Consider the following 17,815-nt stretch of genomic DNA (forward strand, 5'->3'; position numbering starts at 1 on the left):
TTTTCAGTTCATTATGAAATGGTGGCGGCAGCAGAGGGTCATTAATGGAAAACACTGAATGAATGTATAGCTGATAAATGTGCTAAAGTTGTCATATCGGTTGTTATATAACAAAACGTATATAACGTACTCGGTTACTTACGTAACCTCGGTTCCCTGAGAGATAAGGGAACGAGTATTGCGTTGCAAACGCTATGAGAAAACTCCTTTTCTCGAGAAAATAACGGCCATGGTGTGTAAAGCAGAAGCAGCCTGGCCAGCAGCGGAGTGTGCACGATCCGGGAGTGCTGAAGACGTTCTGCGCGGCTTTGATGGGTGCGCGGCCACAAATGGGCGGCGACCGCTTCTTCCAGTGGCAGGAGCTTCACATATCCTTTTTCCTCAGCGCCCTCAACAAATAGAGCGTTAACTGTACGTACACACCGCCGCCGACTTGAGCTGCAAAGAAGCTCTGGCCGCTTTGTCAAAGACGCTTGTCAAAAAGTACGGGAAAGCTTGACGCTTTGGCCGCTCTGTATATTGAGTGCGCGCGCGGCCGGGGCTCTCTCTCTCGCTCGCTCGCTCGCTCTCTCTCTCTCGCTCGCTCGCTCTCTCTCTCTCTCTCTTGGCGGGTGTTAATTTCGGACTCTACATGAGACTATTTTTATTGAGCAATTTAGCTAGCACATCATCATAACGCACGTCAGACAACATTTGCAACTATAGTTTAAGTCTGTAACTTAGTCTCGGCACACAGACTGATCAGGCAAGGCTACGTCTGTAGTGACAAGGCTCACCATTTTATTATTTGCTTACCTTGATTGTCTTCCAAACTTTCACACGTGCCGACTCCGACTCCGAAGTTCCGAACCTATGCTCCGAACTGTCTCTGAACTTCTCACACGCAACTGACGTATCAGGTGCAAGGTTTTCAGCCAATCAACGATCAACTGCAGTGAGAACGTTGTAGGGAGATGTAACAGCTGTGGGCCTTAAACTCCTCTCCTGTCATTAATACGCTGTGGTCTAGTCATCAACAGAAAATTAACGGATTGAGAGGGGAGAAAAATGGATTTTGGCGTGACATTTCTTGCGTGTGCGTGAGAGCGTGAGATTGATGCTGAAAGCGTGAGTGTCACGCCAGATGCGTGAGAGTTGGCAACCCTGTCAAAGTAGGCTAACTACGTTACCTCAGATGGATGAACGGTTGGATTCCACAACTGGTAAAATAAAACATATATAAGACAAAACAACATTTAGCCTACTGTAGAAGCCATACAATTTACTGGTGACTGTTCTATTGCACTTCTGATTTGGCAGTGAAATTGTGAAGCTGTGAAGGATTCTATGGTCCACTTACCCAGCAAGCAATAGCTGTCATTTCACCGTCTCGGTTAACTATAGACCCGATATAGTCCGGCTATGTGTAACCCACTTTTAGCCAAAACAATCTTTCATTTGGTTACATGTCGTTTTTGCCAAAATAACTTGCGAGTTGTATGTTATTGCATCATGTAAGTGAAGTCAACAGTGATTACAAGGTGTTTGGTTTCACATCTATGACATGTTATATTGTGTAGGCTGTGCGTAGCCACGATTTAGCTCATAGTCAGACCGGCTATTTGTAGCCCACCTATAGTCAATCCTGATTTATTGTAGTTTTTGGACAGGAAGTGCTTGAGATGGTTGATATCTCATCATGTTCGCAATGTCAATGATTTCTACAAGATTTAAGTGGCATTTCATGACATGGTCTATATGTAGTCACGATTTAGCTCTGAATTGGATAGGCTATGTGCAGTCTGCTTTTAGTCCACCCAGCGAAATCGAGGCAATTTATAGTCTAGTTTTTACGGCTTGGCTATAGCTCTGATTCAGACCAGCAATGAGTGTAACCAAAATAGTGTTAAGTCATTTTCGACCACAAAGCTTGTGGGATTCTTGATATACTTGCATTTATACATTTATATGCAAGTATATACATTTATATGCAAGTATATATTTGAAACAGCATATTTTTGCTGTCACACAATCCTACATTCTACGATATCATATATATATCAGGGTATAGCCAAGCCATATATTAATTATAATTATATACCACACACATATATGACTGTATTTAATTTTAAGTTAAATAAAAATTTACAATTCTCAACCGCTAGATGGCAACTGTGGCTCTACTGAGACATGACCACTGGCAACGCGAGACTTGAACGTTGACTCTCGATCACTGTTGCCAGATCTCGCGATAAACATTTCCGCATTTTACAACTGTTGGAGACGGAGAGCAAGCAACAGCAAATGTTAAAGCAAATTCTTTCCTGCTTTTGGTCTTGTAAGTATCTGTGTTTTTCATTTTGACATGTGTTTATTATTTATGTACATTATGTGTAGGAACCGTGACATTTTAGCGGGTAACAGTGCAGACTCAGAGTAAAACGTGGTTAGATTAACATACATGCACATGTACTGTAGTGTTTCCTTGTGCCCTAAAACTCTGTAATTATCTAAATACAAGGGGGTAAACATGAAACCTGTGCGCCCTACTATTATTTGTTATGGAAGCCTTGTATATCTTTTAATCTTTTGATCATTATGAAATAAAAATATGAGTTTTTGATTTGGCAAGGCAAGTTTATTTTGTATAGCACATTTCAACAACAATGTTCAAGGTAATTCAGAGTGCTTTTCATAAAACATGGAATTTATGGAACTGAAAATTAATCAGGTTGTTTTATAAACCAAAAAAATATTGTTAACATTTTTATTTAACTTTTTTTTTGTCAATGTTATTTTTTTTTTGTCAATATATTTTTATTGTTACACGTTGTAATTTTCTTTTAATGTTTATTTGTATTGTATTTGTAAAATTTAATTTTTTTTATCATTGTGCATTATCTTGAGTTCTTTTTCTAAATAAAACCTTTTATATTTAATTTGTTTGGACAGATTGTCATTTATGAGAACCTGTTATATTTAAGTGAAAAGAATCCTTTAGCCATTATTTAGTTGTCTATTGCATGTATAGATGTAATCATTCATTAGTAGTGTAATTGATGACTAGTCTATTTTTAGGTTATAGATAGACGTCTATTAGATTTTCACTGACAGCCCCAATTTTGCCTTATTTTAACCTAGACCCGTATTAACCGTCTTTTAAACATAAATATGTAGTTGTCTAATAGTCGTCTAATTGATGACTAGTCTACTCTTGGGTTATGGTTAGACGTCTATTAGATTTTCACTGACAGCCCAAATTCAGCCTTATTTTAGCCTAGATCCATATTCACCGTCTATTAGACATATATATGTAGTCGTCTAATAGTCGTCTAATTGATGACTAGTCTATTTTTGGGTTATGGTTAGACGTCTATTAGATTTTCACTGACAGCCCAAATTTTGCCTGGTTTTAGCCTAGACGACTGGGCTATGTTTTGACGGCTATTAGACGTCTAATAGACATAAAATTGCTTGCTGGGTAGTATTTTCACCCCATAATGGCGGCCGCGCTGCCGGAGCGCCATCTAGTGGTTGTTACCCAAAAAGTAGGCTATCAAAGTGTTGCTTCTAAGCTCTTTGCATGTAGTCCATTGAACACATATAACTGATTACAGAGCAATAACGGAGGAACAAAACACTCACCGGAGTTCCTCAAAATACAAAAAGTACAAAGTACAAAAACTCCGCTCTCTCATTCGTAAAATGGCTCCGTTCACAATTACTTCACTCATCATATTGGAGAACAGCAGTCTACATTTTCTCTTCAAATTAAGAGTCCCTTAATCACCCTAATTGTAAGGGTTAACATGTTCGTTTTTTTAAATAATTAAATAATGATAATACTTGTTTCTTCTGGACATGATGATGATTTAATACTTTTTTCTTTTCTACTTTCTTTTAAATTTTTTACTGCATGAAGATTTAAATATGAACCCTGAAATAAGGTGATACATTTTCCTGTATAAATTCAGTTCATCACATCAGAACACCAAAGATAGTACAGAGAAAATAAAGAGTATATATTCAGTACAGTGTGTCTGATTGTAGGATGACGAGCTGCTGGATTCAGTGCAGCAGGAAGTAGGAGAGCAGAGAACAGCAGAGGAACAGGAAGCTCTGGGAGACACTCTGAGCACCGTTACACAGGTTCCCCTCACAACATGAGATGCCATAAACATTAGGAACTGGTGATGTGGCGTCACAAATGGATTTAGAGGCACAGCCTTTCACAACAACTCCCCAAGTCCCTGATGGAAAGAAAGAGAACAAAGGTTAGTCTAAGCTGGACATTGCTGAATGTGCATCAAATATTTAATATGAATGGCTGAGAAACAAAAATAACAACAGTCTTCATCCTTTTCCAGATTCTCACCTGTTGCTTTAATGCAGCGGTCTTCAGTTCCTGAACAGCTCAATATGGTTGTGCGGTTCTGTAAATCAACGGAGTAACATTTCTTTCCATTGGGGACATTAGAGTGATCTACAGGAGGAAAACAGGAATTATTTTAATTTAATTTGTATAAAATATTACATATAATGAAACGACACTCCTTTAGCTGCTCCATTCAATCAGTTCATGACAGACATGTCTCACCTTGTGTTTTGTTTTCTGATTGAATGTCATTTGGAAGTAAAATGAGTGTTGAGTTTAAAGAAGATAGTTATTTGCACATGATCACTGAAGGACAATACCTGGAGCATCTCGGACGTTACACAAGTCCGTGTCACAGCAGGAAGAAGTCACAGTTGAAATGCCGAAGTTCATGGATCCACTTTGACAGGCAGGAGCACAATCTTTAATCTTCACTTTTACACTAATTTCAGCTAAAATATGAATGAAACAGAAAAGACTGGTACGTTATTTTAATTGAAAAATAAATGTCAAAAATTTACCATTTATTATTAAATAGAATATTCTGTGATTGATTTTGTAAATTCTGCCAAGAAAAAGAGTCACGTTTTATATATATATATATATATATATATATATTTACACTCAATCTGTCATGCTGGTCTTACCACCTTGTGTTATCGCTGTCAAACTCATGCACTTGGAAGATCCAATGGGACATGATTTTACCGTTTGTCCCGCACAAGAACCTGTCAGACCATTGCACTCATAACAGCTGAGAGAGTGTCCTTTAGTAATAAAACAGAAACAGTGAGAGAGAGATCCAATGAAAAAAAAAAGAAAAGAAAACATCACAAACACTATTTGTCTTTGTACCTGCAGTGAAAAGAATGAAGAGAAGAAAAACTGAGATTTGCAGATCCATCTTTGATCAGAAGGTGAATGAAATAACGTCTGTTTCAGTGCCCATTTTATAACTTATCAAAAGGGGAGGATCTTCATATGAGCAAATGAATAGAGAAACAGAAACGTCAGAGTATACACAGTTGTTACAGCATTTTTTCTAATAATGCATTTATTGGAAGTAAATACAAGCATCAGAACTAAACAGGCATATTGTCTATTGATTTTATGTACTTTTAATAAATGCATTACTAGAAAAAAATGCAGCTCTTTATTTTGCAGTAAAGTTGAACTGTTTGGCGAAGGTAAGAGAGTATTTAGATCACTGTGTTAACTGTTTTGAGTTACATTACTTTGGAGAAATGTGTCAAATCGATTGAGAAAAACTGTAAATGTCCTGATCAAACAGAACCACAGAAGTTTTACTTCCTCTGAAATCGGGAACAGACTTGACACATTGTGAAACTCAAAAACTGACCCTTTAAAGACCCTAAAACACACCAGAGTTTCATCAGTTTGATCAGATTTCCAGTCTAAATATCTAAAAATCCAGATGCTTTTACCAGATAAGTAAATTGATATAAGATATTTTTAATATAAAATGACATATCACCCAATGGGGTGAGAAAAAAAAAAAAAAAAATCTTGTTTCTCTTTGAAATCCCAAACAGAAACAAGATTTTTTTTTTTTTTACACCACTGGCAGATAAATTTGCCATGTCATATGTAGGGTATGTTGGAGCCTATTGGGTAAAATTTCTTTCTTTGTTTCTTTCTTTGTTAATATTTTATTTATATATTTTAATATCTTTATCTTATTTATGTTTTAATAAAAAAGCCAGTAGTAGGATGAAAGCAAGAACAAGTTTTTTCATTCATTCAGTTTTCACACAATGTTAGTTGTTTGCAGTCCTTTTGCATAACATTGCACCACTACATTGCACTCCCCATGTTGCATAAGAAGAACTGTTACTTGCTTCGTAATGTAGAACAATTGTAGGAGCAACATCATTTGTGTGAATAGTGAGATGCAACATGCAAATGTGTACTGCTGTGACAACATTAAATATTTTATTTTTCCATAGAGTCATGATGAATTGTTAGAGCTGCAAAAAGAAGATGTCCTGAGGCAAATGTTGATGAAAGTTTATTTTTTAAATAAAATTTTGTATTTTAATTGTGATTAGGAGTTAAACTGATCAGACCGTACAGAACAAAACTCCATGGTACGGCATCCATGTGATTCGCGGATTAATTGCAAGTTTAACCGCCATATCATTTAAACTGGAAGAGCACTGGAAGAGGCAGAGGAGAATTTAATCGAGAAAGACACGTGAACTCCGAATTGATTCCTCTTTCGCGTTTCCTTGCACTCGGATAGACGCATACACACAAAATTATGTTAAAATACCCAAATATAAGTTATTAATGTTTTTTTTGTCTGTGTGGTGTTTTTAATATGCCTTAAGGCAAAACATGTGCAAATTCATAAGGCAACACCATTGCTGTATTTTCTCTTTCAATGATCTAAAGACAGTCTCAAACCCGTGGTTTGAAATCGCTGGTGTTTCTGACGTCACAAACTACCTTGTAACCAATCACGTCAACGTGCCGGCGGGCTTTACCATATCATCAACAGCCAACTATAGCAGGGGAGTCTATTTTCTGTAATTAAAAGAAAGCTCATGAAAAAAAATGTCTATGTCAAGCAGTGTTTTCTTTTTTTTTCTTCTTTTTTAAATCAAATATCAGTCTGACTTTTTTTTTCTCAACATCATGGTTTTGAGAGAATATGAGCCAGTGATTCTAATTGCTTGGGATTATTTTAATTATTGATGATTAAATTGAAATGATTATTTTTAAACACAGAGATCTATATGAAATCAGAAACAGGAAGTAGCATTTAATTGGCTTGATTGAGAATCTTCAGGAAAATTCAAGGTAGGAGTGACAACGTTTCCCAGCATTCTTTGTTTTAATGTTAAATTAATTTGTCATGGACAATCGTTTACTTGCATGTTGTTTGATTGTCCTGTTTGTTCAGTAATAGATTGTTTTGTACATGTTTATGTTCTGTTTTCTCCCAAAGGTATATATGATCACATTTTTTATTGTTTCAAAAATCTTCCACATTGTTAACGGTTCCTCTTTACTCTGATTCTCTTTTATTGGCTCCTTGAAACTTTGCTTACTAAATATTAATGATATCCATATTACTATTATTTTTGATTACCTGCATCTAATTTTCCTAACTGAAATGTACAAAAACACAAGGATTAAAACATTAGACTGACAGTTATTCCTCAACTGGCTGTTTGATTCAGTTGTGCCTGAATGGCCAAAAGTATGTGGAAACCTCCTTCTCATTAACGGATTAGGTAATCCCAGTGAAAGCAATTCACTTTTGAGGAAGAACTTAACTGACTGACCAAACCCAGACGTGAACCTCAGTGATGTCAGCTCTATAACATCTATTTGAAAACCTTAGAAGAGCTGTTAGCAGCAAAGATCACCTCCCTATTAACACTCGTGGTTTTGAACATTTAAAGTCAACATGAAATAAAAATGAGCAATTGTTATTTTTTTATGGAATACTAGTTGAATCCAATGTTAGCTTCATTTCCTGTCTCCTAAGATTCCTTCATGATCAATGTTTGAAGGAAGCATAAAGATGCATCCTGTGCATTCCAATCCATGACAGTTAAGCTAAAAAAGAAAGATGGCATCTGAAAGTAGCGCTTGGTGCTCAGTTTGTTTGTAAATTTATGTTTTTGACCAATGTTTATCACTTTTGATGTCATTTCTAGTGAGAAATTACTATTGTAGTACTTAAATATTCTCTTAGTTTTCAACAGAGCTTGCTCTGTTTTGGCTGTAGATCATTAAACCGTTTCACTGCCTCAGGTGTCTTTCCGAAATCAGTTTCATGAGGTATAGATAGATCATTAATGAAGATAATCTGCAAAAAACATTTTATTTATGGCTGAAATGTTGCACATACATATGGAGGATGTTTTCATGTTGCTAGAAATACAGTCATCAGTGTGTCCTTCCCATTGCCTGAATTCATGTACACAATATAGTGTTTTTTCACCAAACCCTATCATATCAGAACAATTGGAATATATGACACATGGGATTATTCTGTGATACTGATAATGAAATTACATTTTAGTATTATCATTAGCCCAGAAAAAAAAAATCTATGTGCACATTTTTGGATTTCACATTTTGACATTTCAAGGACCTGAAGGAGACATGAGCACATGTTCAGTCACATGCTGTCAAGGCTCTATTGTGAGTTAGGGTTAGGGTTAGACCAGTGTTGCCAGATTGGAAATGTTCAAGTAGCAGAAGCTCAAAATTAGCGTATTTGGAAGAAAATTATCATATACATGAGTTTTTAGTATAGGTAAATGAACTAAATTAACAACTAATGATTTTTTACAACGGAATGAATTAATACTGAACTTACTCAATACTGAGTTAAATCAACTCTGCTCAGAGAACATTTGGTCCCTCTCTAAATAGTGTTAAAGTAACACTGAAGCAGAGTTAAAGTTAATGAGATAATTAAGCAATTAATAAGGTTGTGACTGAAGTCAGTTGTAGTTCTTGTGTTTCTCTTTTCTTCAGTGATTCTGCTTGTTAACAGCAGGTGTTCATCACTAATGCACAATCATCACTTAATTAATTGTTTAATTATCTCATTAACTTTAACTCTGCTTCAGTGTAATTTTAACACTATTTAGAGAGGTACCATAGTTGATTTAACTCTGGAGATTTTGCTGTGTATCTCTGTAAAGATACTTTGACACAATCTGCATTGTAAAAAGTGCTATATAAATAAAGGTGACTTGACGAGTCAAATGTACAGAATACAGATATTTATCTAGACTAACAACTTTTTGACATGACATGCAAATTACCACAACAGATAAAAAACTAGGCGTACCTTAGTGGGAAACAACTGACCTAAAAGTGCTGCAGCAAGAGCGTTAACTTGTGCTCTTGAGAGAGAGTCATTCTCCATGATGATTGGCTGAGAAGACATAATGAGATGAGATGGAAGACGTGCCTAACAACGTTCACATTCTCCTTACAATCGGATCCACAGCTAGAGCAATGAGTATAAGCCGATTAAAACGACCATCATTTGAAGTGTCACAAAGTTCTGAAATGGATTTTTTTTCCATTATTGATCGTGCAGAGGTCAAAATTATCGTACAAATATGATAATTATCGTACGTCTGGCAATACTGAACATGTTCCTTTTTGAATAATTAAAAAAATGATAATACTTGTTTCTTCTGGACATGTTGATGATTTAACCCTAAAACTGGCAACGTATCCTGTGGGATACAAACATTTGAGAGGCTGTGGAGCGAGTCAGGGAAAGTTTAGGTCTCAATTTTTGGTTTCATGTTGAAAGGGTGTTTGTTGTGAATATTTAGATATATTGACTTTGTTCATAAATTTTTTGTTTACTTTACAGACAGTATTTAAAAAGAGCATGACCCCCTGTAGTGGGAAATCTACTCACCTTCTGATAAAAGTTTACATATTTCACATATTTACAATATTTGGAGGGGACTTACATGTTTAAAAAGTTGATGTTGAGCGTTAGCTTATTACGTTTATGTTGAAATTTTATGAATTTAATTTATACATTTTTCATAATCTGCCTGTAAATGTTTGTATCCCACAGGATACGTTGCCAGTTTAGGGGTATAAATCAGCTGAAAACAGAATGCTTGTTTGGCAATGCGTATTACAACATTATAGCCAGAATTGAAAAACATTTATTCTCTCATAACTTAAAGCAAACATTCTTTGTAAAATTCTGTTGAACAATAAGAATAAGGCCTATTTGTGAAGATATATTAGCCTACTTTATCATAATTCATATGCAAATTTCTAGGGTCTATAATTGATCAATATCGACAAAACTTTGCTGAAAAACCTGTCGTACACAATCTACTTCATGCCTTCTGTCCTCTGATTGGTAGTTCATAATTTTTTTTCAAGTAACCTCTTTTTTACTCATAAATCTTTAATATTTTTTATAAAGTAAATGTAAGATAAACATTTTCTGGAATGAAGCAACATGGCTTTACTTGATTTTTCATGCCTCTTTTTTATGTTAAAAATAAATATATATATTTTTACATTGTTTTCACGTTAATGTAAATATCAAATATGACACAACAGGCTTTTGGGGAACATTTGTTTGTCCATCTCTCAATTATCATTGATTTGCATATATCTATCTATCCCGGTGTGAGAGGATGAATATACAGTTTGTACAGTATAAAAATCATTATGTCTACCCCTATGGAGAGTCCCCACAAAGATAGCGATCCAGGTGTGTGTGTGTGTGTGTGTGTGTGTGTGTGTGTATCATACAAAAAAAAAAAAAAATACAAACTTGTGTATAAATATATGTGCATATTTTTTGTTGTTGCGTTGTTGTTGAGCATCACATTTATACATCATGCTTTTATAGCTAATAGGCCTATATGCAATTTTTTGCAAATCAATGATAATTGTGAGATGGACAAATAAATGTTCCCCAAAAGCCTGTTGTGTCATATTTGGCATTTACATTAACATGTAACAGTGTAACAACATGTAAAAAGTAGTTTATTAGTATTTTAAATAGTAATTTTTAACATTAAAAAATGGTTTATGAATATGAATAATCGAATAGCTTCAGTACAGTAAATGTTTGTCTTACATTTACTTTATATGAACTATCAATCAGAGTACAGAAGGCATGAAGGAGACTGTGTATGACAGGGTTTTCAGCAAAATTTTGTTCATATTGATAATTTATTTTCTTTGCCCTTTTAGGGGCTAGTATGAAATGTATCTTTCTTGCATTAACCTAAATGAGTTTTCAATATAAATGTATTTGGAAATATTGTTTATCACTTATTCATAAATATTGTTTATCACTTATTTTTCATCCGAATATGTTACAAAGAATGTTTATTATAAGTTATTAGAGAATAAAATGTTTTGAAATAGTTTAAAATGTTGTAAAAGGCATTGCCAAACAAGAATTCTGTTTTCAGCTGATTTATACCCCTAAACATTAAAATCTAAATTAAAAGTCATATTTTGAAAAAAATGATTAAGTTGTATTATTTGTGTCCCAATAAGATGGAAAATAGCAATAAATTAATTTTCTGATGTCTCTTTATGGTCTTGCCATTTTTATATTTTTTCTTCAAGAAAAAAAAAAAAAACTAGCACTTTCTTTTGAACTTTTTACAGCATGAAGATTTAAATATGAACCCTGAAATAAACTGATACTTTTTCCTGTATAAATTCAGTTTATCTCATCAGAACACAATCTAGTACAGAAAAACGTACAAGCTCTATATTCAGTACAGTGTGTCTGATTGTAGGATGAAGAGCTGCTGGATTCAGTGCAGCAGGAAGTAGGAGAGCAGAGAACAGCAGAGGAACAGGAAGCTCTGGGAGACACTCTGAACACCGTTACACAGGTTCCCCTCACAACATGAGATGCTCATACTAAAAAACGGTGATGTGGCATCACATATGGATTTAGAGACACAGCCTTTTCCAAAAATTGACTCTCCTTCCATAGTCCCTGATGAAAAGAAAGAGAACAAAGGTTAGTCTAAGCTGGACATTGCTCTATGTGCATCAAATATTTAAAATGAATGGCGGAGAAACAAAAATAACAACAATCTTCATCCTTTTCCAGATGCTCACCTGTTATTTTAATGCAGCGGTCTTCAGTTCCTGAACAGCTCAATATGGTTGTGCGGTTCTGTAAATCAACGGAGTAACATTTCTTTCCATTGGGGACATTAGAGTGATCTACAGGAGGAAAACAGGAATTATTTTTAATTTAATCTGTATAAAATTTAACATCTAATGAAACAACACTCCTTTAGCTGCTCCATTCAGTCAGTTCATGACAGACATGTCTCACCTTGTGTTTTGTTTTCTGATTGAATGTCATTTTGAAGTAAAATGAGTGTTGAGTTTAAAGAACATAGTTATTTGCACATGATCATTGAAGGACAATACCTGGAGCATCTTGGAGGTTACACTCGTCCGTGTCGCAGCAGGAAGTAGTCCTCATTGAAATGCCGAAGTTGGACTCAGTGTTTTGACAGCCACTGGAACAACCTTTAGTCATCGATTTTTCACTAGTTTCAGCTAAAATATGAATGAAACAGAAAAGACTGGTACATTATTTTGATGGAAAAATGAATGTTAAAAATGCATTTCAAATACATTTCAAACATTTTTTTAATACAATTGCTATTGTTAATTAAACAGCATTGTTAATTATACATTTTTAATTAAATATCAGAAATAAATAGAATATTCTGTGGTTGATTTTGTAAATGTTGCCAAGAAAAGGAGTCACAGTTATATGAGAAGTTACATTTACACCACTCAATTTGTCATGCTGGTCTTACCACGTTGTGTTATCCATGTCCAACTTGTGCACATGGAAGATCCATTAGGACATGTTCTTAACTTCTGATCCGCACAAGAACCGTTCACACCCACACACTCATAGCAGCTGATAGAGTGTACTTTAGTAATGCAACAGAGACAGTGAGAGACAGATCCAATGAAAAAAAAAAGAAAACATTACAAACAATATTTGTCTTTTTGTTTATTTGTACCTGCAGTGAAAAGAATGAAGAGAAGAAAAACTGAAATATGCAGATCCATCTTTGATCAAGAGGTGAATGAAATAATGTGCTTGTTTCAGCACTCATTTTATAGCTTAGCACAAGAGGAGGATCTTTATATGAGCAAATGAAAGTAGAGAAACAGGTTACACAATTTACTTGCCACTTAAAAATAAATAAAAGTTTCATAAGGAAATGACAAGCACTGTATAGATCTATCTAAAGCAACATTCTTAAAGTGATAGTTCACCCAGAAATCATTCACTCAAGCTCATGTATCATGTTCTGCAGAAGAAAGAAAATCATAGATTGCATGGGCTTTAGGGATTTGTGACCATGACGTAAAGTTACTGAGGATCCAGGAAACCAGTTTAAACATTGCAGTTACAGTAAGCAGTATATGACCATCCCCTGCATATGTCGGGTGGGACATTAAATGTCCTGAATGATCAAACGGAACCACAGAAGTTTATTTCCTCTAAAATTGGGAACAGACTTGAGACTTTTTGTGAAACACAAAAACTGACCCTTTAAAGACACTAAAACACACCAGAGTTTCATCAGTTTGATCACATTTTCAAGCACACAACTAAAAGACGTATTTCACAAGCTTGTCATATGTAGGGTTACAGGGATGCTGGAGCCTTTTGGGTAAAATTTCTTTCTTCTTTGTTAATATTTTATTTTTATCTTTTATTATCTTTATTTTATTTAGGTTTTTAACAAAAAAGCCAGGAGTAGGATGAAAGCAAGAAAGTTTTTTAAATGTATTCATTCAGTTTTCACACAATATTTGTTGTTTTCATGCCTAAGACATTGCACCATTTCAGGCTTTCCATCTTCAGAAAGATCTTTCTTCTTCCCCATTTTATAATGAGAACTGTGACTTGCCTAATGATGTGGAACAACCTCTTTAAAGGATTAGTTCACTTTCAAAAAAATTTTCGTGATAATTTACAGACCCCCATGTCATCCAAGATGTTCATGTCTTTCTTTCTTCAGTCGAAAAGAAATGAAGGTTTTTGATGGAAACATTAAAGGATTTTTCTCCTTATAGTGGACTTCAATGGCCTCCAAATGGTTGAAGGTCAAAATGACAGTTTCAGTGCAGCTTCAAAGGGCTTTAAACGATACCAGACGAGGAATAAGGGTCTCATCTAGCTTAACATTTTCTTATCTAGCTTAACTGTTTTTTTGTTTTTGTTTTGCAAGAAAAAAATATCCGTTGAACACTGAATGTTTTAGCAATGATGTGCACTGATTGCAATTCGTTCAAACCGCGGTAGAATGCATTGAGAAGCTTATGACATCAAACAAATGTTTAAGCAAATTTGTTAAAGCTTTTGCAATGCAAACATTGACATTGATTACTAGGATATATATAAAATATTGTAGTATTAGTTATTTTCTTAAAATGTCAGAAGTGATGTTATTTACCTTTGTTTAAAAGCTCCCAACACTCAGAAAAAGCAGACACTGGAGAGTATGGAAGTTCTAACCACATCATGCAGGAAGTTGCATGTGTGGATGTGTGTGGATTCTTAAAAGATGGGGAAATGCAAAGCAGGAGTGAAGCCCACGCCATTTTAAACAAACAAAAATATGTGTGAAAAGCACAACGAAAAAATGTCCATACTGCACAGTGAAGACCTGCGTCTGCTCTCGCAGCGCCCTCTTGTGGCCTTGAGCTGCACTTACATACTGATCACCTTCACCCTCTTCACCTGTAGAGGGGGCACAAACATAAAGTACACCTCTTTAGAATGGCTAGGACACATTGTTTAATTCTTAGGCCACTTTTTAAGCTATTGAAAAGCTATAGAACAGTAACCAACTATTTTAACGTATTCATACATTTCTCTTAGCCAACATTCAGCTTGGCACAGCAGTAAATTTCCGTCAAAATGCTACCAAATTACCACATACATGCCTCATACATAAGGTTGTTACACACACACACACACACACACAAACTTTGACACTGTCAAAACACTAATGACAGGTTATCTTTATGCAATTATTTGTTTTGTAGTTTCTTTACAAAACAAGAATAGGTACGCTCACCCAAAGAACGTTCACCCAATGAAAATAACGGTACACAGAAGTCACGGTTTGGTATGTACTGTACCTCGGTTTTGGGGTCAGGGTTCAGTACGATTTCGGTACAATAGGAAAAATGGTCACACTTTTAGGGTCCATTTCTATTAACTAACTATTAACTTCTGCCTCAATAAACCCCCTAATGACTGCTTATTAAAGGGTTAGTTCACCCAAAAATGAAAATTCTGTCATTAATTACTCACCCTCATGCCGTTCCACACCCGTAAGAGCTTTGTTAATCTTCGGAACACAAATTAAGATATTTTAGTTGAAATCCGATGGCTCCGTGAGGCCTTCATAGGGAGTAATGTCACTTTCTCTCTCAAGATCCATAAAGGTACTAAAAACATATTTAAATCAGATCATGTGAGTACAGTGGTTCAATATTAATATTATAAAGCAACAAGAATATTTTTGGTGCGCCAAAAAAACAAAATAACGACTTATTTAGTGATGGCCGATTTCAAAACACTGCTTCAGGAAGCTTCAAGTAAAATATCTTAATTTGTGTTCCTAAGATGAATGAAGGTCTTATGGGTGTGAAACGGCATGAGTGTGAGTAATAAATGACAGAATTTTCATTTTTGGGTGAACTAACCCTTTAAGGATGTTAAGTTTAGGTATTGGATTAAGAGAATAAGGTCATGCAGAATAAAGTTTTATAAGTATAAACAGCCAATATTTTAGTAATATGCATGCTAATAAGCAACTAGTTAAAGGCAGGGTAGGCAAAAAAATATATAAAAAACTTTTTTTCAAAATTTGTTTAAACTTTATTTATATATCAATACATAATTAAAATGTAAGTACTCTGAAAAAGAAAGTATAAAAATCGAGTGTCTGTAGACCTCTCACGACTGTTTTAAAGACAGCTCATTATTTCCATTCACTCCACCCCCTCCCTTCTGGGCTCCTTCCAAAGCCACGCCCCCAAAACGGATGAACGTGCGACTCCGACCACTGAGCTGGAAGACGCATTATTTACCTGAGACGAGCGGAGAGGAAGGAGCACAGTGCATGTAGTGACATCATGTCAGAATCACATGTAATAAAAATAACTTTATAATTATGAAGATAAACAAACAAGATGTATTTTAGTACTCACTATCAAGCTAGCATATTGATATTGGTAAAGTTTAAAATATATATTTTTTGATTCGCTAACGAGCTAGTTATCTATAAGGCAAAGCTAAAAACAGGTTGCATGATACACGTTTTTCCATTACCATCATTTACACTGTGATGAAGATGAATTTCGTGTAAGATTCATAACATATACGTTGTTCTACAGATCAACAGAGTAACATCCCTTACGAAAAACTAGTATACTTCAAGTTCATTTGATCAAGTATACTAAAGTAATGTTCAAGTATAATATCAATGTACTAGTAGTAAACTTGTAAGTGTACTATTTTAATACCGCTTGGGACTAAATTGGCCCAATTGAAGTATACGTTTAAGTGTACTATAAGTGTAACAGTAGTAAACTTTAACTAGTTCACATTTGTACTGCATCTGTACTAAAAGTGAACTTATACTAGTATACTAGTAGTTTACTATTTTAATACTAGTAGTAGCTACATTTTTAGTATACAAAAGTACACTTTGAAATATACTCTCAGTAAACTGCTAGTTTAGTGCAAGTATACTTTTAAGTTTTCTTTAAGTGAACATGACATCACACTTATAGTTTACTTTTTATATATTATTTTTGCACTTTAAGCATACTTCTATGTTCCTACACAGCAAAAACTGCAGTGTTAAATTAACTCTCCTGGGAGTACAGGTGAGACCATACTCCAGAGTGTTAAAGTGTTAAAATAAGAGTGTTAAATGAACACTGAAAAGTGTTAAAGTTAATGAGATAATTAAGTGATTAATTGAGTGATGATTGACCATTATTGAAGATACTGATATTAACAAGCAGAATCACCAACGGAGAAAATCACATTTTTTAAGCCACCATCGTGGAGATGAGGGTTTGTTTTAGTTGGGCTCTTGACCCTTGACTTTTTAAAATAAAATTTTGTTTGGGCTGTTTTAACTGAGTTATAACATCGAGACAAACAAATGGAAAAAATGATTAGGTGGTGTTGGTTATGTTTTCACATAATCATTATTTGTCCTGAATCAGTGAACTCATTTGGAGCCCAATCTCTGAGTTAGATTTACATAATTGATTACAGCAGAACTGTGAGAACTGTGATAGTGATGGGATTTATGGCTCTTTGAGGGGATCCGGATCTTCGCGATCCGTTCCTTTCAAAGAGCCGTTCAAAAGAACGGCTCTTTTGGCTCTTTTTAAATATTTAGTCAGTTTTAAGAAGCCAGCTTGGGGGCATCTCAGTTTATCCTGGAAATAATCACTGGGAGGAATGATGAGGTGAGATTTGTAGTCAAATAATTAAAACTCGGATATCACACACCAATATCTGAGTTTGAATTATTCTGAAATATTGATTATTACCTCATTTGTCATGTGTGGACTATATTCCATAGGGTTGCACAAATCCCTCTGCTTAGAGAGTGACATCACTATTTTGGATTTACCTTTAGTACAAAGTGTGTGTGTGTGTGTGTGTGTGTGTGTGTGTGTGTGTAAAGCTACGTTGACTTTTGTTATTCATACAATACCTACTCACAAATAAACATCAAAAACAAAGCCGGCTGCAATGAATTTCTGTGCAAAACAGCTTTTACTACAAACACTTCCACACAAGAACATTGTTATCACACAAGAACATTTTGATAGAAAACAAAAAATATTTAAAGTAGATAAAATTAGAATAAATAA

At 34.8% G+C, this 17,815-nt stretch overlaps 3 protein-coding genes across 5 annotated transcripts in view; all 3 read right to left on the reverse strand.

Moving 5' to 3' along the window:
• Window positions 1-17,815, reverse strand: part of LOC125253453 (urokinase plasminogen activator surface receptor-like) — a 551,125-nt gene that overhangs the window by 465,379 nt on the left and 67,931 nt on the right. The window lies entirely within an intron of this gene.
• LOC125253452 (urokinase plasminogen activator surface receptor-like) lies at window positions 3,829-5,321 on the reverse strand. Of its 2 annotated transcripts, none has more exons than XM_048167412.1 (5): window positions 5,210-5,321; window positions 5,005-5,121; window positions 4,675-4,806; window positions 4,355-4,462; window positions 3,829-4,229 (listed from the first exon to the last, which is right to left on the reverse strand). In XM_048167412.1, exons 1-5 carry the CDS (start codon window positions 5,256-5,258, stop codon window positions 4,048-4,050), a joined length of 588 nt encoding a protein of 195 aa, XP_048023369.1. In that variant the 5' UTR covers window positions 5,259-5,321; the 3' UTR covers window positions 3,829-4,047. The 2 variants fall into 2 exon arrangements, with proteins under 2 accessions (XP_048023369.1, XP_048023368.1); XM_048167411.1 differs by having other exon boundaries at window positions 5,002-5,121.
• LOC125253446 (urokinase plasminogen activator surface receptor-like) lies at window positions 11,555-14,515 on the reverse strand. Of its 2 annotated transcripts, none has more exons than XM_048167400.1 (5): window positions 14,359-14,515; window positions 12,700-12,819; window positions 12,302-12,433; window positions 11,981-12,088; window positions 11,555-11,855 (listed from the first exon to the last, which is right to left on the reverse strand). In XM_048167400.1, the coding sequence occupies exons 1-5, from the start codon at window positions 14,504-14,506 to the stop codon at window positions 11,668-11,670; spliced, it is 696 nt and encodes a 231-aa protein (XP_048023357.1). In that variant the 5' UTR covers window positions 14,507-14,515; the 3' UTR covers window positions 11,555-11,667. The 2 variants fall into 2 exon arrangements, with proteins under 2 accessions (XP_048023357.1, XP_048023358.1); XM_048167401.1 differs by lacking the exon at window positions 14,359-14,515 and adding an exon at window positions 12,913-13,072.

Source organism: Megalobrama amblycephala, linkage group LG18 (assembly GCF_018812025.1).
Source record: "Megalobrama amblycephala isolate DHTTF-2021 linkage group LG18, ASM1881202v1, whole genome shotgun sequence".
Taxonomy (NCBI): Eukaryota; Metazoa; Chordata; class Actinopteri; order Cypriniformes; family Xenocyprididae; genus Megalobrama; species Megalobrama amblycephala.

What these genes read in the sequence shown, in the direction of transcription:
- LOC125253452 (XM_048167411.1), bottom strand. Translation starts at nt 5,258, where the DNA reads ATGGATCTGCAAATCTCAGTTTTTCTTCTCTTCATTCTTTTCACTGCA. An exon ending in TAACGTCCGAGATGCTCCAG is followed by an intron (nt 4,463 to 4,674) that starts GTATTGTCCTTC and finishes TTCCTCCTGTAG; the next exon opens with ATCACTCTAATGTCCCCAAT. An exon ending in CCGCTGCATTAAAGCAACAG is followed by an intron (nt 4,230 to 4,354) that starts GTGAGAATCTGG and finishes TCTTTCCATCAG; the next exon opens with GGACTTGGGGAGTTGTTGTG.
- LOC125253446 (XM_048167400.1), bottom strand. Translation starts at nt 14,506, where the DNA reads ATGGCGTGGGCTTCACTCCTGCTTTGCATTTCCCCATCTTTTAAGAAT. An exon ending in TTGGGAGCTTTTAAACAAAG is followed by an intron (nt 12,820 to 14,358) that starts GTAAATAACATC and finishes GCATTACTAAAG; the next exon opens with TACACTCTATCAGCTGCTAT. An exon ending in GACATGGATAACACAACGTG is followed by an intron (nt 12,434 to 12,699) that starts GTAAGACCAGCA and finishes TTCATATTTTAG; the next exon opens with CTGAAACTAGTGAAAAATCG.